The sequence below is a fragment of the Nipponia nippon genome, unplaced genomic scaffold, assembly GCF_047370975.1.
Source record: "Nipponia nippon isolate SJK-2023a ecotype South Korea unplaced genomic scaffold, ASM4737097v1 scaffold_1, whole genome shotgun sequence".
NCBI classification, from domain to species: domain Eukaryota; kingdom Metazoa; phylum Chordata; class Aves; order Pelecaniformes; family Threskiornithidae; genus Nipponia; species Nipponia nippon.
In genome coordinates this window covers 112,509,185-112,533,811 of record NW_028262290.1, presented here as the reverse complement: position 1 = coordinate 112,533,811, position 24,627 = coordinate 112,509,185, and the positions used below count along the sequence as shown (strand labels likewise).

Below are 24,627 nucleotides of genomic sequence, written 5' to 3'. Positions count from 1 at the left end.
CTTGCACTTGGATCCCTTTCTGGTTTCTCCCTCTTGCAAATTGACCTTCTCTTTTGTCCTTCCTTCCTTTAAAGGATGCTAAGCAATGACAAGGTACTTCTAACAAGACGACTTCATTTAAGACTGTATTATGATCAGCTGTCTCTCAAAAGTGGCCTTTCTTGTTTGCTGCGTCGCTTCCCCTCTTCAGAGAACCAAGAAAGGTAAGGACAAAAGGGCTACCTGCTTGTAGGATGGGGCAGTTACTGTCACTCCACAATTAAAAAACTACTAAAAATGCAAAGTAGTGTAGCATCAAGCTTGGAATACAAGACAGATTTGCAAGTTTGACTTACCTACTGAATAGTTTAACGTAATTCATATCTATCATTACCAAGAAATTACTACCTTTTAAGCCTGTATGAATTCAATGTTTAGTAAAACCAAAAAAAAGCCATTCCAGTGATCCAGTTTTCACCTGTCCTTTGTAATCCTCACTAAAGAATCAGGCTCGTAACTTCTATTAAGACACAAGTGCCTTTCATATAACAAATACTTTCTATAGTGGAAAAATATAATTATTACTTGGAATAGAAAGAGGGAGAATTCTTTGCTTGGAGCTCTGTGGCTAAAACAATAAACAGGCCCCTTTCCTCTTGCTCTTCTTTGCATGCAGCATTTCAAAACTATGTACAGTCAACTGGGGAAAAAAGACAGAAAAAAAAAAGCCCTAACATCAAACTTCATTTGAGGTTTACTGCTCATACTATTTTTCAGCTGAGGCAGACAGACAAAAGGATACTGGTTTCAAACTGGGATTAACCCACTGGTTCCACTCATGACCATAACCTAATCATTTTTATTTTCTCCTCCATAGGCAGTTCAGATGAGAAATGGGAGAAAGGACATCATGATTGTAACAGAGCTGGTAAGATATCACACCATGTCAGGTACCTTCACAGATATCTGACCTCACAGATATTTCCAAAATATATGTTGCTCCTATTGCTATACTCCTTGCCCTATAAATACATATGGATAGATCTATGGCTGCTGCATTAAAAAAAAAAAAAAAAAAAAAAAAAAAAAAAAAAAAGAGAGAGACAGACAAAAATCAAAGGGATAATAATAAAAAAGCTAAGACTTTTTTTCCTCTTGGATCAAAGAGCTGAAACAACTGGAAACACCAATCATTCAACTTTCTGAAGTTCTGACTATACCATCAATTTGACTGAAAGTTTATTTTTGATTAAAAAAAAAATAGACTGCTCACCCTTAGTTGGAGAAGGATTAGGGACATACAGGATTCTTAAGTCAACTCAGTGTTGTCAGAAGTATATATATTTTCAGTCTATTCATATCATACCGTTTTTTGAATAAATTCAGCTGCTTTCTTCCTTACACACACTCACACATGCATGCATATATACATTGCCCCATTCATTAGCAAGGTACAAGACAAAATAAAAAGGAACTGTGTACTTGCAGCCAAGCAAAAGAAAATATTTCCTAGAGCCAAAATCAGTAACACACACACACACACACACACACACACACACACACACACACTGCAAATGACCTGACCACAGCCACTCTACAGCAGGTATTTTGTACCCCACAGGTTATTACCTTCAGTAGATATTACAGTTGAGGAGCCAAGCATGTGCAGGTTACACTTATGTTTGCGGGGTCTCTTCAGTAGATTTTGATACACACCATTTACTTTTGCATGAGTTTTCCAGCTCCATACTGAAAGGATGGCAACCATCACTTCTAACATGCATTCTAATCACACAGATAATTTAATATTCTTATTTTTCAGGACCAGCGTCATGGGTTGCACAGCTAAGCTAAGACACAGCCCGAGGCGGGGCCCACTGCCCCTTCCCCACTGCCCCGAGGGTCCGACAGAGCTGGCTGACTGACAGATCTCTCCGACCAGCCCTGTCTCTGGTACAAAGCTGTCACTAAGCAGAAGAAAAACCATGGGAGCTGCAGTGCAAGCATGGGTGTCCAGGCCTAGCAACAGGGGAGGGCAAACAGAGTCAAAAAGCCTGCACAAGGAACTTGGGATCCTGGTGCCACTCCTGCTGCCCACTTTTTGCAACACAAATCTAAACACATCTAAAATTCAGTTTCAGCAGGATTTAAATAAATCAGCGTGTAACGGTACAAAAGCACATCCCTATATTTGTATCATTTATCCCCTTTCAGTAGGAACGGCTGGCTTTTCAAAGACTGCTTACAGTTCAGCACATGCATAGGCAAAACATGATTACTTTCACAGCCACACAGAGAGGCCAATGGGAAGATGAATAAGCTCTCCATCCCAGTAACCTGCCTCCACACTGGCTAAATTGAGTGCCTGGGGAAGGGTACGAGAGCAAGGCAAACATACAGAGCTATTTTCCCCAAAATATTCTCCCTGCCTCCAAATGTTTTTGACCCAAAGATGTCCTGAGCCAGAGTTAGTTGCTGTGTATTCCCTAACGACCTGTAGATTCCTTGTCAATGAACGTGCTTACCTCCCCCACACTTTTTTAGCACCCACTTGATCTGGTGGCGAGGAGTGTCACAGCCTGACCAGAGGTAGTATGAAGCACCTCTTTCTTTTGTTTGCTTCCTACCATAGACAGCAGGATAGCAGAAAAAATTCATTGCCCCCGCTAAGTCCACTCAGTTGATTTACTAGACACCTTTCCCAGATGCTGTCTTAGGTAGCCACCTTGAAAAACAAATCTTTTGCTGCCATCAATTGAAATACTGATTTTCATTTATTCCAAGAGATGTAGAAATCTCCTTTCTAAAGGCACACAGCGTCATTTCCTGGCACTGCGCAGGCAACAGCCTTTTGCATCCAACAACAGGACAACAAGTAAACAAGAGCAAAAATAACTGGGAAGCAAGCTGGCCTGCTGAACTCCCACCACCCGCAAGACAAATGGAAAATGGACTCAGCAACCTCCTCTCCATTTGGAGCACTGGCCTGGATGCTCCTCTCCAGCGGGATTCCAGTGCTGGCTGCAAGTGCCACAGCATCAGGAACAGTCCCTGAGATATTAATGCAGCCAAACACAAAACTGGGAATTCAAGACTAAATCTAATCCAGAGCTTATGTCCTCCATGTACTTGCACCTTATTTTAGAATTTGTGCCTTTATTGGCCTGGTCTAACGATTCTGCCAAGCAGCCAGAGGCCCATAGATGACTGCTGGACCATGAGCCAACTGTGATAAGATATTCAACACAGACCAATCCTTGCAAAAGAGATGCTTAAAAAAGGTTGAACCTGACATGCATTTGTTTCCTCTCTGCATCCTTTGATTACAAGTCCCATCTAAAAAAGAAACCTGCAAAAGGTAAGCCGGTGCACAACTGCCAGTCTTACGAATCATGCATTGCCACAATATTTTTCAATTAAGAGCAAAGATTTCATGGAAAATGGAGACTTAGGTGCAGAAAGGGGAAAATCCATGATCCACACGTACCAAAGCATTACAAAATGGTGCCTACTTAGTAATGAACTATCAGTTTGTCAACCAAGGTAAAACCTTTGCTCATACAAATGTGAAGACACACCCTTTGAAACCATTACACTGGCTAGTACATACACTAATATACTACTAAGCCTCAGGCACCTTCCACATACTCGCCACGTCCTTCAAGTTCCACATAGAAAAACATAGCAAAACCCCGAGGGAAAAAAAAGACTAAGGGAAAATTTCCTGACTCCATAGCGATATATTTAAAAGGCAACCATAAAAACTATTACACAAAAAATTGTTATGACACACATTTTCAGCTAAATTCAGCAGTAATCTAGACTGTGCTATTCCTAAAAAAAGCTTTTATCTACAAAACTGCAGAAACTTTGTGGGATTAAATACCTGTCCAGACACAATGTGATTGTCCAGGAAAGCAAATTAGGTCTTGAGAGTCCAAAAAAAGCATGTCTAGATATATAGATTGCATGTTCCTATATTCTTCGTGCCATTACGTGTATAACCAAACTACGTACGCTGTTGTAATGTGTCAGCAGTACATTGCATTTGATTACACCTTTATTTCAAAACAATTGTGGATGAACACATATCTTTTTATGGGTTAGATTATTCCCTCATGATCAGTGCACAGATATATTAAGATAAGCTTACTAACAGCAGTGCATTCTCATGCGTATGAGTCCATGCACTCCAATAACCCATGAAAAAAATCAGAGACAGGGAAATCATTGGGAAGAGAAAGGGCTCTGGGGTAAGGTTTCCTTCATCTCACTTACACCTGTAGATGTATGTATATATGCGCTCACACACACACACGTATCTCACACAACTAAATCATGGTTGCATGGCAACTGTCCTGGTTTCAGCTGGGATAGACTTAATTTTCTTCCTAGTAGCTGGTATAGCGCTGTGTTTTGGATTTAGCATGAGAATAATGTTGATAACACACTGATGTTTTAGGTACTGCTGAGCAGTGCTTACACTAGTCAAGGACTTCTCAGCTTCCCATGCTCTGCCAGGTGCACAAGAAGCTGGGAGGGGGCACAGCCAGGGGGGCCGACCCAGACTGGCCAAAGGGCTATTCCGTACCGTATGACATCATGCCTAGTAGATAAACTGGGGGAGCTGGCCAGGGAGCAGCGATCGCTGCTTGGGGATGCGTTGGGCATCAGTTGGCGGGCTGTGAGCAATTATACAGTTATCATTTGCTTTGTGTATTATTATTTTTATTATTATTACTACTACTACTATTCTATTTTATTTTACTTCAATTATTAAACTGTTCTTATCTCAACCCGTGAGTTTTCTCCTTTTTACCCTTCCGATTCTCTCCCCCATCCCACCGGTGGGGGGTAGTGAGCAAGCAGCTGTGTGGTGCTTAGTTGCTGGCTGGGGTTAAACCATGACAGCAACATTAACAGAGGAATTTTTTTTTTTTAATTATTACAGATAACCCATGGTTTATACACATTATTATTCTATAATAACGAAAACATATCTTCAAAACATGCTTCTCCTAAAATTAAAAGCAGAAAAAGAATAAGGCATCAGAAATAAAAAAAAAAAAAAGAACCAGGATTTATTTCCTAGTGGTATTTCTGCAAGCACGGACAATATATGCCTACATATACTGTAAGAGAGCCTTCTGTGTGTAAGGCATCAATTATACTGAATATTGGTGTATTCAACTGCAACACAGCTATTTGCTCTTAGTGTTATAATGAAAAGCTTAAAGTCATAACAAGTTCAGAAAATAAATTCAAATGTCATCAACTACACATAGTTCAATGAAAAGGCAAATGGAAAACATCACAAATAATAATAATAAAAAAATAAACCCAAACTGGATGAGAAAATACAATCAATAAAATGAGGCCTTGCCCTCCCCTCCCCCTTCTTCCCTGGTGGTAATTTTCAAGTGTAAAGAATAATATTAAGGTAATAACAATAATAATGAGTTTGGCACTGGGTATTTTCCTGGAATTAATAAACCTTAGCTCAACGTACAATCCCCAACAACCAAAGCCAAATGTGAAACCCCAGGAAATGCCTTTTGCAAACACACAGAGGTTTGGGGGTTTTGGTTTTTCTCTTTCAGAAACTCGAACACAAGGGACATCAGGGCTTTTTCCACCGAAAGACCTGATGACATGATAAATACTACATAACATAGGGACACTGCTGAATTGCAAAGGTATAATCCATTATCTACTGCATTGGGATATTGAAACAGGGTTTTTTAATATATGTATTTTCTTTTTTTAAAACAAAAGCTTAGCAGTTCACTTGTAAGGCTTTACTTTAAGAGGTGCCGCTCTGCTTTATAGAGCGGCTTTTTAGTGCGATCCTCCTTTTTCCCTTGCGAAGTGGAAATCACTGCGTTACTATTCTGCAGATGGTTACAGCCAAAAGTCAAGCGCAGGTTTTCTGGCCTCCTCCCAAAGGCAGGCTGCAAAAGCGCTGCCGGCTGGGAATGCGCCTGGCTTAGCATCCCCTGCAGCCTGCCTGGGCGGGGGGTCCATGGAGACGGCCCAGAGAGGGGGTCCCCCACTCGCTCCTGGAGCCTGCAATGGAGCCAGCTGAAACGCATCTCCCCGCCTTGCTCAACGCCTCTGGTTTTGATGAAACGCCATAGGAAGTTCCCTCTCTGAAAAAAAAAAAGATTTGGGGCCCGAGGGCCTCCTTCGGAGCAGGGGGTTTACGTGGCTGCTTCTGCTGATAGGAGCACAGATTGATGCCAGCTGAACCCAGGGTTACGTCACTGACTGTCAGCTGCTCCGGGAGGAGGGAGCCTGCCTTACCTAGTTCCCTAGAAGAAATCAAGGCTCTCCTAAGAGCTTTTCCACCATGTGTCTCAAGGAAGGGAAGGAGCAAAGAATGAGCAAGAAAGAGGGAGAGGTAATAGAAAGGAAAAAAAAGCCTGGGACTTTCCTTTCACACCAGAAGAAACCCGGGAGTTCGCAAGAGAGTCAGAAAATCCCAGGGCCGCGGTGTGAAACCCGAGGAAAGGAAAGCTTGTGATTTCTTAAGCAGCACTGGCCCCTCCTTGGATTTTCAGCTAAAAACTCTTCACACCCTTATTTATCTTTTTGACTGTGCAGCTGGGTTTTTTTAAGTCTGTCTACAGACAAAACTGCTGTTGACTTCAGAGAGGCTACGCCTGAAGTATGACTGCAGGATCATGCCTTGTGCTTATTAAGATTAATTAAAGAGGGTTTTGTTTTTATTTATAGATCCTATCAGCATCACAGGAGAAATCTGAACAACTAGGTGAAAGAGAGCAATTGCCACCACTTCCAGCCATACAGCATCATGACTACAACATCTCACAGGACTAAGCAGTGTAAATACATACATATATATGTATACAAGTATATCATACATATAATGTAAAAAAATATATATTTGTTTATATATAGTGTAAACATATATCTATTTGTTTACAACTCGATTGGATTTTCCACTCGGGGTATCATCTATCTTCTGGCACCATCTTGAGCTGCCTGTCTTAAAAGTGACCAAAAGAAACTCCTGCAAGAACAGAATTGACCTTTCGTACCAGAAACTCGATAAACTTTAAGCTTCAAGTTACAACAAAAACAAACCCCCATTTCTTGCTGTAATGAAAGCCACTGAAAGCCACGCAAATCAATTCTTACTTAAGTCTTTTGCAGAGGATGTCAAAGTTCGGACAATTTTAAGCCTCATCCTAAGAACACAGGAGACAATGCCTGTCCCATAGATTTTTCACCTCAAACGTTGGCAAGTCTCTCTCCACTGAGTTTAAGAGCAGAATATGATAATGAAGAGAGACACTGGGACACAGGAAAGTCACTCATGATCTTTCCGTAGGGACAGCATAGCCTTTAAATAAGCACATCCAAGACCAAGTGTATTGAGCTTGCTGTATACTGAGCTCTACCCTCTGCAAAGGGTTTTTCCATTTCTCCTAGCAATGCAGTTTATCAAGGTAACAGTCTAGACTGGGGTGGCCGGATCTCGGCAACTGAGGCAGCTGAATCCCTTTTCCAAAGCCCTCTCCAAAGGGGGAAGCAGGTTGGCCAGTGAGCTATGGGCCACACAGGGACCCAAATGGGGTGGGCAGCTACTGCCTGAGGCCCAGGGAGCCCTCCTCCATCCCCTCGAGGAAGTCTCATAATTTCAGTGCTTTGGATATCTTTTTCCCTCCCTCACCTGGATTGAAACCAGGACCCCCGCTGGTGCCTAGCCATGGTGAAACCCCACCTTGGGTGGTACACCAGCAGGTAGGGTGGGATTCACCATAAACAGGCTTTGCTATAGCACAGGCTGCCTTCTAGCCTCTACAAAAAGTACATCTCACATGACTGTATTCGTCTACACAGCTGTTCTTCCTTTAGAAAACCATTCCCCTTGCAGCCCCAAGGGAAGAGCAGGGCTAGGCAGTCAAATAAAACCTCCCTTAATAATCTGAGCCACACAAAGCATCCCACGCTATTCCTCAAAACCACTATATATATACACATAAGCAGTCAAATTAAGAGTCATGATGAGCTACTTCCAGGACAAACACTTTCCACATCACGTAACCCAGAGCACAGCCCCACCTGATCAGCATAAAACTTCTCAGTATATCTGGTCACATATGTTATTCCAAGACCATCAAGTCCTTAAAAACAGAGATGTTTGGTAACAGCTTACTAATCGCAAGCTGTTTTAAAACAACCAACGATCTTCCCCCTTCCCAAATCCTCACAAAAATTTACACCACATTTTTGTACTGCAAAATAAATTTTTACTCTGCCTAACCTCGCCCGAAAGAAACAGGCATATCATCAAAAGTCCTGTCTTCTTGAATCTGAAGTTTCTGCTGCTTTCTGTGGAAACGCTTGGGGTGATCCCCCACTGCAACTCATTGTTTCCCTGCAAGTAGCTTAAGATTGCAAAAACTTGGATTTTTAAAGCTAGTTGGAGTTAGCTGCATTTCGTTTTACAAGGCCGGACTCATTTAGGCTTCTGGAACCTTATGCACTATCAACCTTCAATGAGATTTCTAAGTGTTAAGCTGCTCCTGAAAACAGGGTTTAGCAATCAAACTCACATAGGCTCTTCCAACGCTGAGCAGAACAAGATCTGAAGTCCTTCAAAACCATGGCTTCTGAATCATTTATTCCAATTGGGATTTTGCCAAAAGACTTTAGGGATTTTTCATTCTATTCATCAAGTTAATTTGTTGGAAAAAATAACAAAGACTTCTTTCAGATATACATGATAAATCGGAGTATAGGAGAAAAATTTACAAGACTCCGATCAGTACTAATTACACAACTAAACCCAGTCTCCAATATCCAGTCCCTGAACATGGGAGTGATGCATGAATCCCAAGTGGAAAGTTTGGATCAAAAGTCTAGCTTTCAATTCCTACCTGCTAAGAGCAGGGGAATATTAGATGGCTCTAACAGCCCCTGGCCTGAAAAAGGTGCTGCTCCTTACTTATCCCTAGGGAAGCATAAATGTTGAGGTTTTCATGGAGCATTCACAGAAAAAGAAAATTAAAATAAACAGTGAAGTCAGATAGCTTGAACTGCACGTATTTTTTTTCCCAATTAAGAAATTGGACAATTTTACTCCAGGGATACAAAATGTTTTGGTGCACTCTGGAGCAAAAGTTAGGCATTAGTTTTGCAAAAATGGAGAGGCAGCATGTGGTGTGGTTACTGCCACGCTACTCATATTCCCAAGCCCTGGCTATAAAAGCTCTCCTGGCAAAAGGGTTCAAATCCCCTCACCTAAGTGATATATGGCTTGGGCAATCTTCCAGATGCACTTGTATCAGCGCAAGGGGTCACAGCTTCCACGCTACTTGGCATCATTCCCCTCTGACCCTCAGGCAGATTGGTTTACAGGAGCAAGTCCAACTCACTCCATGCAGAATCAGCTGGATTAAATCAAACCACTAATTTAAAAGGTTTCTACTAACCAGCTGGATGCGAATCGAGACTGATCACATTAACTTGTCTGCCAGTGGATCCAAAGGGGCAGTAACTGCTGGAAAGAGAGACATAACGGATACCCAGAACCTAAATTTTCTTCCAGTGGCACAGCTGGATCCAAAAGAGGGCACGTGTCTTTGGCTTTTGTGCCCTATCAGTATCCTGCCCCTGCCAGCCTTAACAGTTAGAAAATATGAGCAGTATGGGAAACTGGTGTAAGAGAATTTCCAATTTGGAAAAAATTAAACTCTGCCTGTGTCTGCGGCTCTTCTGGGCAACGCTAGTCAAGAGATGCCAGCAAGCACTCTGGGAGTGAGGAAGAAAGAGTTCGTATCTAAATTGCATGACCTCCCTGCTAACCCAGAAAGAGACGGTACCTCATTACTCATCAGAAGAAAACACCCAGAGCCCTTAAGCAGCATGACTCCGGTTATCAGCAATATTCAACAGCAACGTTTCAGGTACACGCTCAGGCAGGAATCATGGGAAATGACTGCGCCTGAGGAAACCATGACCTCACTGCTCACTCTGCCCTGGCTCAGCCCCGCTAACTTCACTCAGCTGTTGCTTGCGAAAGCTGCTGTGAGAAGCAGCAGGAATGTTATACACAGCTGGCCTGGGATGCTGGGAGCCTGTCCGAAATTTAGGAACAATCCACGGCTGGAAATGATGGTCAGCAATGGGATTTCCTGACCTACTCTATCCGTAACCAACACTGAAATGGGGTTAGCTGACAGATTCCCGCCAGCCCTTGCAGGGCAGTGAGATTAATGGTATACATATCGGGTTATTGCTGTTGTTTTTACTATTATTATGTTACATATGCTATTTTTATACTATTGCTATAAAATCTCATGCCATAGCTGAGCTAATTTAATAAAGATATAGCTCTGCCCTACACCACATTAACTACCACTGCCAGCAAGCTTAGAGTGCTCTTTCTGCAACCATACTGAAAATACCCCTCTGCGCTCAACAGCAGCTAACGAACAGTTAGCAAAGTGCCTATTGCTGACAAGCATTTTCAGCAAAGCATCACAAGCCAGGAAGCAATTCCAATAGATGTGAAACAGCGTAGAAATTAGTAGCAATAGCTTTTTATTCTTTTTCCAGACTCAGCACACAGCAGCACTCCGCATTCTTCTATAGGAAAGTGGTATCACCTCTGTTAAGTGGATTTTTCAGACTCTGAAGTAGGATGCTGTCCTGAAGCTGAATTAAGATTATGGGACAATAAACTTAAAGATTAAAAAAAAAAAAATACAACATCTACTCTAGGCAGAAGAGGGGACTAAAATTTCTTTGTCAACATAGTAAAGAAAAAGATCTGAGCGGACACGTGAGGTGTCTTTCTCCCTCTCTCTTTTTTCTTTTTTAAAGAGAACATGACTAAATCTTTCTGTATTTCAAAAGGAACATTTTTCTTAGTGGACGCGTTTTGAAATTCACTGCAGTGCAGTACTTCCATGCACCTGTAAAACAACCCACTCTCACAGAGTGAGAGCTTGAAACTTTGCACAGGAGTTGTATCAATGTCCAGTCTTCACCAATCTCGGAAAAACACACCCAGCCTCAGCCCAGCCCTGAAAGGACTTTGTCATTTTAGCTGAATGTTTTTTTTTTTAAATAAGCAATGCAAATTGTAATTGGCTTCTCATTTCAACAGTTTAACCCCACCAAATTTAGGAGTTGAAAAATAAGTTTCACAAACAACGTGTTATCATGCCCAATAGGAGTTACAATAACTGGTATAACTGTAAGACAGTAAATGTAAATACAAAGGAAAAGAATATGCACACTAAGCTACCAGAGACGAAACCCACACCTGTATCCTAAGTCTTCAGGAATTTCACCAATTAACAGATTTGGTATTTTATAGTTACATGCCCATTTCCCCAGAAAAGTCCCCCTGTATTTAAAAAGGGCGGAGGGATGCTTTGAGTGCAGAAGGACAGTGACACCTTGGTGAAGACAGCCCCTTCAAAGGGTACTAGTGGTGAGAGAGCTGAAAGCGCTACAGGGAGCGCAGGCAGGAACGAGAAGTCAGCCTGTGCCACAAACTGTGCCTCTCAAGAGGACTGTCTGTCAGCAGCTATGGAAAAAAAAAACTCTGGGCTTTGTCCATAGAGGGGAGGGGAGCACTGGCTGCAGGACAACAGGAAAATCAAACAGTGGAATAGTTGGAGTCTCCTAAATATCAGTCAGTAAATGCTTTTTCACCTCACAGAGATGCGGCAAAGCCTTGCCAGGTATCACAGAATACCACGTTGGAAGGGACCTTAGGGATCATCTGGTCCAACCTTTCTTGGCAAAAGCACCATCTAGACAAGATGGCCCAGCACCCTGTCCAGCCGAATCTCAAAAGTGTCCAGTGTTGGGGAATCCACCACTTCCCTGGGGAGATTATTCAATGGCTGATTGTTCTCTAGGTAGTGTCTCTATCCACCATGTCTCATGAAATCTCAGTCTCCAGAAAGGAGAGAGGGGCTAGCTCCACTCAGACCCTTCAGGGAATGCTAGCATCATCATCCCTGAGCTAGGCCACCCTGTTTCTTTTCAAACACAAGATGTGGCATTTTGTCTCAATAACTCTGTTGGAAAAAAAAAAAAAAAAAAACAACAACAAAAAAACCCAAAACAACAAACTAGCATTAAACTTTTGCACTGTCAGGTCTCATGGTAACCAATCCATAGAAAGAAACAAAACTGCACTGAATCTGCTAGAAACGTCCCCAGTGGGGACACGGGGAAAACACACAGGGGACTCACAGCATCTTGAAAGGACTCCAGAGACAGGTTACGAAAGCCCACCACGCAATCATCATTCTCAGAGTCACCTTGCAGAAAAAGGATCAAGCAACCACATGGAAGAGACCATTCTCTTCCACTCTAGTGTTACTTATTGAAAGGCAGTTGCTGCTGAAAGTTTCCCACAACAAGAAGCTCTTTTGATTTCAAAATTACTCCACTAAGGGAAATCTTAGGAGCCACCATTTTTATTCTGGCTTTATGTTCTGGATTTTTGCCTGGCCAATGTTCAACCAGAAACAAAATCTATTTAAAGTACATGCACAGTACATATTATGCATAGATGTCAAGGGATGGGAGTAGGTTATGAAACATGGAGGCTGTGATACTTAAAAAAAAAAAAAAAAAAAAAATCATTATTCAAAGAGCTTAGGGAAAACGTAACACTGTAATTGAGGCTATGAGGTCATAATCCAGTTTCCCAACTGGACAAATAGTGAGGCCAAAAATATATTAGTTTGTCCTAAAGCAAAAGCTGACTGAGAGGAAGTAAAATAGCCCAACACAGCCCTGTGTATCGGTTTTTCAAAACTGTTACTAAAATAATGATCAGAAAAAAACCCCAAACCCTATCAAATCAATCACAAGAACAGTGGAATAACAGCAGACTATACCCTGATCCTGTTTGCAAGACCTAAGGAAGAAGGAAGCCTACATGCTTCCTTGATGTGTGCTGCATTTTTTTAAGCTTTTTTTTTTTTTTAAAGAACTGCTAGCTTCTATTAGCAGAAGACACACTGAATAGTGAGATAACCTTACAACAATGTCATCTGCTTCCAGAAACTGCTCCTTCTAGGCAGCATTCAGCACAGATGTTTCAAGTCTGCTATAGACCCAGGCTCAAGGTAAAATACCAAGGGAAACAGCACATCATCTTCAGCTTGTTCCCTCACAGTGTTGGCCAAGGAGAACAACGAATGCAATTGGTGCTCCAGTTCATCCGTGTGTGTAAAATATTCAACATGTAAGCACAGAAGAAAAAAAAAAAAACCCACAACAACCTTTTAAAAGAACATGCATCAAGTTTTGTTTCTTTTCCAGTGTAAAGGAATGGAAACCCTCCCACTGACTTCAATGGGAGCTGGGCCAGACCCTGAAAGTCTTCACATAAAACTTCCATTAAGGAGAAGTTGCGTATTGGCGTAAGGCTTTTCTATTTTATCCCCTGCTTTTTTCCTCTTGATAAACTGTACACTTGCAGTACATAACGTCTGAAAATGAAGCTTATAATACAAAGACAACTTTCTGAGGCTTGTAACTGTATTAAACATAATAGTCAAAACTGAACACTAAGCTAATTAACATGTATAAGAAATTATTGTATTTTGTTTTATTATGTAATGAGCTAATTTAAGAGGTTTATAACAACCAAAATCTATCATATAACATGACAAATAATGGCAAAATGTCATTGGTTCAATGGACCGAGGTAACCCCGTGCTTCGCGACAGTTGTACTACTGTTTATAATATTGCTTTTATGGCTTACAAAGCAAAGCAAAGCTCTAGCAGAGAGACAAACAACTGTGAAAAGCAGGGACAGACAGACAGAATGTTGTTACGATAGTACAGCTCCCATTTTGCACAATTATTTTCACATTACTCGCATTCAGACAGCTTTTGTGGCCATCAGTTTGCAAAAAGTTCAATTCAGTGTTTGTATTTCAACAACTTTATCTCTAAATGAACTCATACTAATGAAAACATCCAAGTATTTCAATCTAAATGTAAAGAGACTAAAACTCAAAATATTCACCTGACTCCATGCAGGTGAAATTAAAAGCACTTTTGATCTCTTGGATCTAGTGACGTGCCCTGGCCACAACCCAAACTTGCACCAGGACACGAGCAAAGAACACCCTTATATCTTGGTTTCAGTGAGGAGAAAACCTAGGAGCCCAGGTCAGGAGACGACCAGGATTGCTGAGTGCAGTGTGGCGGCACTCAAACTAGAGGCACCCTTTGTATTTCAGCACCATTTGGTACTCTATATCAGTTTCCAAATCAGTCTCCCTCTACTTCTTAATACCTTAATACTTCAACCAAACAGTCATTCTTTTTCATTAGTGCACCCCAAATAACAGTGCTGTGTCTTCTACAGAAACACAAAGGGTGTAATTTACACAGATCAAACCCACAAAAGAAAAAGACTCAGTAAAGAGACTGGAAGAAATTCAAGCCCAGCATAACCAGAAATAACTTCCAAATGTCTCAGCAGTGTGGACCAGGCCACCTCCTGTACTTACATCTTGCAATTAAATTGGCTGAAAGTTAAGAGACTTGCTCACAGCGAGACTGGCCTTTCTTACCTTTTGCCACATTTTGATGAAGAAGAGCTCCCCAGAAAAATTGAAGAAAACATTGGTGTCGTAGGCGTCATCCCCAACGTTAGAGATGGAAATGTTAAGTGAGATGTTCCTCACCGCTCCCAGGGCCAGGTAGGCAGTTCTGTCGTCAACACTGTAGGCAGAAACAGTTACACTGGTTTAACTCTGGGCAGCTTTCACACTCTGGTCCTTCTTTCTTCTACAGAAGTGTCACAACTAAGCTGGTTAAAAGCTCGGCAGTCAGTAATTCAGGAATGTGCTGTACAGCCAATGCATGGTGCAGAGGGCCATACTGGGAATGAGCAGCTCCTGCATCCTGGTTCTGACGTTGCCTTTTGTGACTGTAAGGAAACGCCATGATCCTCATGTGGAACTATTTTACGTGACTTATTGTTAATATGGTTTTAGTGAGAATAAAATAGTTGAAGACTGTAAAGTAATTGGACGGGAAATGCAACAAGCGCAAGATACTATGCCCACATTCAAATACACAAACTATTTCGGTTTGTCTCTCAATAATTCAAACTTATTCTAACATTCTAGTAACTTTCTGAAAAATCTTCTTAGAGTTATGCTATGGAAAGAAAAAAAATGGAAAAGAGGGTCAAATAAAAATCCAGAAACTGGTGTAAGTGGAAAAATGTATGGAAATGACAACAAATGTCCACTGGATGTGACTAATCTTTCTTCAGGTGTTTATGCTGGACCTAACGGGATGGAGTCATCTTCTATAAGTGGAACACCAAGGGAATGATTAAATTAAAATAACAGCTATATATCATGAATCAATACACTATTGTAAAATGGCATCACAGATTACAAACACACACAGAATGCACACACAGAGGCAAATACAAATATTCATACACACACATTTATTATTTGATATTTAATCATACTAGGCTGTCCAGAAGATGAGCTAACAAGTAGGAATAAAGGCTAAAGATAAATCACAAGGAAATATAATATCAGTGCACAGATCTGCAGGTCTAGGAACTAGAAGTACAGTAAAAGATAATACAAAATATACCAGGTATAAATATAAAAATAAGCAAAAAAACCCAATATATCAAATTGGCTACAGTTATCGTAACTGGAATCTAAGACTATTCATACATCCTGGAGAAACAGAGACGGTGTCACAGAGACAACACTGAGTAGCTGATCAGAAAAGGGCAGAGACCTCCAGCCACACAGCAGGGAGATGCTCTCAATTATTTCCTCTAGGGGATGGCCAGCCCAAAAGTAAGAAGGAACCACCTCTGAGGAAATGTACCCTCACTCCACCCACCCTGCCAGACGCTGTCGCACAACACACGTGCACGCAGTAGTACGCAACGGCACTATGGAGAAATCCATAGCCGACCAAGCCACCTTTCATTCACCCAAGTTCCATGAAGGAATGGCTCTGCCTGGGACGTACACGTTGGCACACGCTGCTCCTCTGCATATCAGCAACTCTCTGAAAATGCATGGGGTGCAGGATGTGAGCTGTGTTTAAAGGCAGCCTGTACCTTCATCGCCACCAGCCCTCCTCTGCCAGCCTTGCTCATGGTACTGCAGCCAGAGACCTGCATAAAAGCGGGGCTTCTGAGAACGTGATGCTTATAAACCCTTCGTCATCTTCTGCCAACCACAGCCATACCAGACCTCCAAAGGCAGAGCTCACTGGGCTCCGTCTCCCTGTGTTTGCCAAGAAGTTTCTAGATGTGGGTTTCCAAAGGTACGTACCGAAGCAACCAGGGGCTCTGGTCAGAAAGAAGTTTGGAGGAAGATGGTCTAGACTCAGGCTTTAAAGCTGATGGCTGTGGATTGTGAGCGTAACTTTTCCATGTAATGCAGACAATATTTATAGCATATTTGTTTCCTGTACTTACTTCATTTATGACCACCTTCATTTATTAAGCCCAAAATTACAGCTTAGAGTTCAACGACAGCTTCTTATGAAGCACATATAAGTCTCCAGGAAACGTGCCTGCTTTCTTGCGCTTACAATCAACTGCAGACACCAACCAACCCTACCAATAATTGGACACTTTGTTTTCTAAACATTACAGTTTATTCCTATAGTCAACTATCAGTGTAAATAAACCTTTGCAAAAGTGTATGCAGCACAGGATCGACCGCAAAACTAGTTTGAGAGGTCCAAATCATTTGAGTTGTTGCTCTTTAAACACCAAATTAGTGGCACAACTATATGAGAGTACGTGGAAGCATTTAACCTTTTGGCCCCAACTTCAACATTTACTGTTGAAAAGCAGGGGAATTACGAAGATGCTAAACAATCTGCTGGGATTTTCTAATAATCAAAAGTGTATATTTGGAAACAAAGAAACAAAACAACCATTTATTGCTGTTAATTAATTATTTCTCATGTACTTTATAATCTTGCTTCTTGCAATCACTTTAAAACTTAACCAGCATCTATCAAACCCATTAGCAAAATCTGGAAGTATCACTTCAGTAAGCAAAGGAACATTACAAGATAATTATTTTATGCAGGGTTGATACTAAATGCAATGCATGCTACAGAATCCTCTCTGAATTGGTAGTAGCAGCACTTTGAGATTTAACGTAAAGTCAAGACAATCAAGAATGCTCTCCTTCCTACTGAATAATAAAAAAATACTCAAAATGAAATCCCATTTAAAACTAAGCCCACAAAAAATAATGTAAAAATAAACACCATTGGGTTGTGCTACTCCTTTTTAAAGCTATCACTCCTCTGTTAAAAGTGCATCATACCAAAATTATGTTTATAACAACATTTTCCTCAGCAGAGAAAGAAAACTCACTTTCTAAGAGCACACTGTAGTTGCTCCTACACAAAATTCACACACTGATAAACTCTGAAAAACCTCACTGATTTTAGACTGGCAGAGGAGTTCAGTTCTTCCTCTGAAAGGCTATACAAGATTGTGCTGTAAGTCCCATTTTAAGAGAGCAGCTCTCTGAGTCATTAAATCTGTGTACATCTGGAATGAATCAGGTTCACTTGCAGTGAGAAGAGGATTAGGAATCTCCCGGTTCACAGGGGAGCTCCCAGGCCCTGTTTGCTGCTTGAGAGAGTAACGTCATGGGGCACGGACAGCCTGCCAAGCCGGTGCCATCCTCCTCCAGCGCCTGCCGCACATTAAGCAGCCTAGCTGCCAAGTGAAAATATGTCAACTAAAGAACTGTTGTCACCTGTCAGAAACAAGAAAACAAACTAAAGCCACCCCTTCATCTCGACAAGGTACGTCAAACAATTTAAGAAACATAATAAAGCAATGGCTTTCAGTTTATGTTTTGTTGGATGAGAACTATAAAGCCACCAACACCCTCACCACAGCCCTTGTAACCTTGCTCACATGAAGGAGGAGAGGCTAAAAATAAAGAGAGACTCAAAAAAGGAAAAAAAAAAGAAAGACAAGAAGGGGAAAAAATATCGAGATATAATCACTTAATTGGACAGAACACCACCTTCTCATTACATCAGGTACCACACACAAACAATGAACAGAGTAAAAGTTCTGGGTAGACTGTAGATGTATATTACCTACAGTATATATAGGTAACCACATTTATACACACACATGTACAGGCACACGAAGGATGTCAAGCTATCAATATTTCCATGGAAAGCAAAAGAAGTTTGACATTCAGAAGTACTAAATAGCTGCAGCTTTCATTCACACAACCCAGACGTGCAAGTAACAAGCAATTCTGAAATCAGGCTCCAAATTTCTGCCGCGGTTTTGACTTCACTGGCCGTGGTACTACACATCAAATCTAAACAGAAATTTTTAACATTTTCCTCTTAAAGTGATTAAGAAAAGGAAACTAAATTCCAGGATAAAACAAGTATCATCTTTTTTGCATGCTTTAACGTTCTCTGCTAATGCCTGCAACACATCATTGCACTGTGGTCAGCAAGGGAAGAAAGACCAGCTGGAAAAGGCAAACTGAAAAGATCTGCAATTTTCATTTCCCCACCCCCCAAGATGCTGGTGATTTTATTAACGTGGGTCAGGGGAGACATAATCTGCATTCCAAAAGGTACGCAGGGACGTATTTCTCTATTTCCTGCACTAGAGAGAATTTAAAAAAAAAAAAAATTGAAAAAGCATTTAGCACTTCCTCTCAGCCTCCGCAGATCATACATAGGGCAAGGAATGTGACGGGGTCACACTTGCCCTGTTAGTCTGGGTCACCGACTTTCTCTTTTATATTAGGAGCCTTTCTTTCCTTACAGCAAATCAACACCTACACGGATAAATCACTGCTATTGCTCAATGGACAGTGGAAGTTACAGCTGGGGTCAGTTAGACTGCAAGCGGGTAAAAATGCTTCGGACAACTGAAGTCCAATCTGCCCTCCATCTCCATCACATGAAATTAAAGGAGAGTCCCACCTTTTGCTGTTAAATCAGTAAAAGGTGTGAGTCAACAACACTGGTCCTGTGACAGATCCAAACAGATTTCTACCTTCACCAACCAGTGTTAAGGTTGGTCTTTAGAGTTACTATGATACTTGAATATTAATTTTGTCTCCACAGACTCTTTACATCAACCCTGAAAACCTTTCTCCTGTTGGGATTTTGTCACAGGCTACAGGGTCAGTTGAGCTTTGGGAGTAGTTTTGCAAATACTTAAGTGTCAAGGGCCAGTGAAAACCTGAAACCCTCAGCTGATCTTCTGGGAATTCATTCAATGTCTCAGTGCAAAACTGAGAGCTAGCAGCCCCATAAACAAATCCAAAGCAAGTAAAAATTTTAAACAACCCCACAGGGAGTAAAGCTATTGGATTTTACACCGCTTGGTTACACTGTCTTGCCATTGCATGTGCGTTCAAGGTCAATTCTCTCTGGAAAGTTCACAGCCAATCTAGACTAAGGACTCAGCCAAACACTCAAGCTATTATGGCTTATTCTGCATTAGCTGAGCTGCTGCCTTCTCTCTCTCTCACTGAAGCCTATGCTGGCAAAGACGCTAAGAGACCTCATGCAGTTTATGGCCACAGCCTATCTGAGATGCACTAAGCCAGCTATGGTAAACTAGCTCTGAGCCCATCAGATCATTTCATTAATGATCTTTCCTCTTTCTGTTTCTCAAGTGGAAATCTTCCAGTGTACTCTGAGTAGCAGATAACATGAGGTGATGGGAAAAACATAACAGAGAATTCGAGGAGTGGTCAACCGAGTCAGCAGAGCACAGTTCGGGAGTAATACCATACCAATATTGCTCCCTATGAAGACTGAGTAATAATGTGCCAATGTTTCCCCATAGGAAGGGACCAAATGTCCCGTATGAAAAAAGTGCTTACTGTGGTGAGTGCAGGGCCAAGGAGGTGGAACTGCTCATGCTGGTACCCTGCTGGAGCAGAGCTGCTATCTCTAGCACTTCAGTTCCCATATATATTGCAATTCAGGAATATGGCACAGAACATTACCTTTTCCATCTTTCCTACACTTTAATTTTATTAATGAATGCATTTGAGTAGTAAACAATAAAAAAAAAATTTAAAAAACAAAACAAAACAAAAAAACAAACAAACAAACAAAAAAAACCAAAAACCCACTCTAGGAAATCTTTTTTGCTCTTTATTATGGTACTGAAACAACAGAGTAATTTCTAGTTACAGCTAGTTGCCATATATTCAAAGCTTCTCTGGAAATTGTCCTCTTTTGCTCAAATGTAGTTTCTCCACATAAATCCCCCATAACTACACAATAAATATAACTCCTAGCCACCTATGTCTTCAAACCTTTAAGTAAAAAGGACAGAGCAGGGCACAACATCCACATAAAAATACTCCTTATCTTATCACCCTACAGAAATCTGGTGCCTTTTATTATTATCAGTAATTTCAATTGTACCCAGATGTTCACAACCCTTTATAAACAGAACTGAAGAATCAACGGGGAAAGAGCTGCGTCTGTTTTCACACAGTGTTTACCCCAGGGAGCAGCTTTTGATTTGAATGGAGCTACCCTGGTTTATGAAACTGTCACATGAAAGCAAGATGAGGCACAATATCTACAGAAGCTCTAATCTAATCTTTCACCCTTGCAGACACACATACAAACCAACATCTTTTATAACCACAAGCAGTGTCCTTGAAATCAATGGTACTGTGCCCCTGGGACAAAGTTATCCCTGCACGTGTGTGTAAGACAGTATCCTAAGGTTGGAACACAAACAAAACCAAGTTACTAGTGGCAGAAAGAAATGCAAAATGTAAATGGTACACAGCCAAAAGTTCCATGCATCAGCCTGACATAAAAGAAAAAAACCCTCTATGTTTTCCCTGTTTGTTAAAATACTTGAAGAGTTCTGGTAAAATAGGTGACTGTTGACCATAGATCTGGCCCTGAAATTTGTGGATGAGTCAGTAGCACTTTCTAACATACTGTTTCTAGGAATTAGGTCATTAATATCATCACGCAAACCGTGTATTTACAATAGAAATTATTAGATAGCTTCAATTACTTGTCCCATTCCTGGGATGCTGGGGTGCAATATGTAATTTAAAAAGCATACTTAGCTGAGCATCGATGAGGCAGAAAAAGATCAGTGCCCTATCCAGCAGTCACTTTCAGAGGTCAATAAAAGGCAGTTAATCAGAGATGAAATGTTAGAAACAGTACAGGTTTGTTACTTTAGGAAATTTGTTTTGCAGTAGCAGGTGTTATATGTCAGGAGTAAGTAATGTCTAAATGTCAAACATGATAAGCAATATATACCCATATCAGCACATTTCCTCTCTAGCTTATGCAAAACCAGCAAGACAATTTACCTGGTGACCTGTGAAGAACCTCAGCCTTACCAGATTTTGTAATTGCAGGACATACTGCAGAAAAAGTTCATGTAGCTGCAACACAGAAGAGTATGTGTATATGTATGCATATATCCACACACATGCATGTATGCATCAGCCAAGATGTCTTCTGCAAGTACAAAACAATGGTGCATTTGCTTCTCATTGTGGTCTGTACAGCATCAAGAACTTCCACCCTTGGAGGCAGCTAATGTATGACAGTGCTGCCTGAGGCTAAGCTTTTGTTTTGTTAGCTTTATACCTTGGTTGCTAGAGCAAGAAACAATATGGTGACTTGAACTATCTTAGTTCCATAAAATACTGATGTTGAGATGTTCACAAGGAGGGCCAGGTTATACGTTAGTTCAGCAATGAATTCAAATTATATGAAAGATGTCTCTTTAGGGTATAATTTAAAAAACAAACAGCAAAATCCTTCAGTAGATACAGTCAAGTGATTCTTACAAAAGAAAGCCAGTATTTAAGAAGTGACAAGACTGGCTTGTACAGTATCCCTGACTGATCATCAGTGGCCTGTTATTACAAAACAGAGATTGGGAATCTCTATTCTTGTATGAGATGTAGACTACTGAGGTTTGTTACCACTCGTCACTTGATGGCTCTATCACCATCCATATGGGTTCAATCACCATATGTTCAAAAGGAACAGGACTGCCCACTGCTATCAAACTGAATTATTTATTTATTTTGGGAGAGATTTATGAAGCTCTGAGCGCAACTAACCAGATGGAAACCAAAAAAACCATTCCTTCATTCCCATTCACCCTCAACAAGGGAAAACATTCACTTGTTCCTGAGATGATGCTCCCACTGCAACTTGTACTACGTCCTGATTAATTGCGGACTCTGCTGGGCAGCCCTTTCAGGAAACTGCAAATCCGATCCTGGATGAGCTACAAAAGTTTTCCATGTGCCTCACAAATGCAGCATTCAATACACTAACAACTGTCTGTAGGTAAAATATAAATAAAAGTAAATATAAATTGGAAATCAGAATTCTGCTTCCTGGATTCACCAAAAAGACTAAATTCCAAACAGAATTACAAATGTACTAATACACACAAAATAAGCATTTTTTCATTGCACCCTTCACAGTGCAGCAAATTACTTTGAAATAACATTAAACTACACTACAATTTATGAAATCACTTAAATCACAGTGTGAAATTTGGTATGACTTTTTGAGAAAACAGAAAGCAATCTACTCATATCCATTTTTCCAATGTTTTTTCATTCTTTTCTCCCCAGAAACAACTCTTTTGGTAGTTTAAAAGATCGTGAGTTAGGACAGCACTGGGGTACGACCAAGTAACCAGTGGGCAGCACATGACTGCAGTGGGATCAGTCATGGCTCCATATTTGTGTCCTGGGAGTTGGAAATATCCATGTTGGTACATACAGCTTTATACACACAAGGTCTTGACTGAAAGCTCAAGACCACTTTCCTAGCACTAGAAATGCTAAACCATAGCATTTGCTCATTTTTCTTTGGTTGTTTCTTGTAAAGCAGAAAATTAGCTCCATGTGAGCAGCTCGGCTATTTAGGGTAGCCTGTCTAGGGTAAACAGAATGTTGAAAATATTTTTGAAAGAAGTGTTTGTTCAATGAAAGATAAAATAAGTGAAAACAAATTCTTCATCTGCTGTGAATGAAGAGGAAGGGAAAAACAGATATTATCAGAGCATGTAATTAAGCTCCAAATGAAAGGATATTGTTTTTCCTCATCATGACTGTTTTGTTAAGATGCATTTCAGGAGCATAAAACCACAACGGGCATGCCATGAAACGTGAGGCCTCTCTGGAAACAAATCCCCGTTGTGTGATCAAAGGGAGATAAGTGCTGAGGCATGAGCCTGGTCAAATTTATGAAACAGCTTTGCTTCCCACATTTAACCACAGGCTTGCAGCTTTTCTCCATGGGTTTGCAGAAGCCTATGATCAGTGAAAGCCTTTATTAATTTTTTTAATAAAACACTACCATATTCATGAGATAGATACACTCAAAATGTTTTGAACTTTCTGATCAAAATTTTATGTTATTGCTCCTTTCTTCAGAAGACATTGACTTTCTGCACTGTTACTGCACTAACCTATGTTCTGTGCCGTTACATCTTGTGCTGGTGACAAGCAAATTGGACAAAGCTGTCATAACACATGTTTTCATCTATGATTTCTGGATTCCTTCAGCTCAGGTTCTGTAATAATTTGACAAGTCAATATGAAACTGCTGAGGTTCATTTTTCAAATCCACGTGCCTAATGTCTGATGATGTGCCCAGTGATCCAGAGGGAGTCCTTCCACCGATTTTAATAGGTCCATGAGCATATTCGTCCTTGCATCTGTACACAGCATTTGCAAAACAACCAGTTGTGCAGTTGCATAGCTAGTCACCTATGTGAAATTATTCGTTCTTCACTAATACAAATAATATGCTTATAAACTTGAGAGTTGTAAGCTCAAGGGCTGGGGGGGGGGCGGGGGGGAGGGGCACAGGGTGGTGGTGCACACTCTCCCTTGTCTTTTCAGCGAGGCCTGGGTTACGTACTTCGAGATTACAGCCCAAAACATCACATCAAATCATTTACCTGCCTATCAAATACAAAGCCATGCATAAGACAAAAGAGATCAGAGAAACAAAAGGAGTGTTGGCAGAAAACATGTTAATCCTTTAGTAAGTCACAGAAGGAATTTATTTGGGAAAAAAACAAAAACCAAACCCCTTCTATGGAGCTGACCAGAAGATACTGGAAAATACTTTTCTTCATAAATTACCATTTCATTAAAATGGAAACATTTCAAACTCAATGTAATTTTTGACAGCCTGGGGTTTTGTCCATGCTCTCGCTAATTCCAGAGGGACCAACAGAAGCAGAAACAGCCCAAGTCACAAATTTGACCTTTCAACTGGAAAAGGGCATTTCTCAAAAATCCCATTTCACAAGAGAACTTTTGAAAGCATTGACTCCAACTCAAAAAATCCCACGATTTGAAAAACCTTGAAAATTTCTGCAAAATGCACCTGTTACCCCTTTGGCTTTCTATGACTTTTGCTTCCAACTTCACATTTCCAAAATAAACAATTTGCAGCAGTATACATGGGAACCCCAGCCAGTCTGTAGGGGAAGAACATAAATTTGAATCTAACGAATGGTGGCCATTAAGGATGCTCTAAACCAACACATAAAAGCAAGCTGCTTATTCCAAACAGCCAAACATACACT

General features: G+C 40.9%; 1 protein-coding gene across 2 annotated transcripts in view; it reads right to left on the bottom strand.

Annotated features, from left to right (window-relative positions):
• Positions 1–24,627, bottom strand: part of ITGA9 (integrin subunit alpha 9) — a 234,529-nt gene that overhangs the window by 69,440 nt on the left and 140,462 nt on the right. For both annotated transcript variants that reach the window (XM_087767376.1, XM_087767382.1), the window contains exon 18: positions 14,570–14,720. In XM_087767376.1, the coding sequence (XP_087623502.1) occupies positions 14,570–14,720 (151 nt within the window). The remainder of the gene's footprint in view (positions 1–14,569; positions 14,721–24,627) is intronic.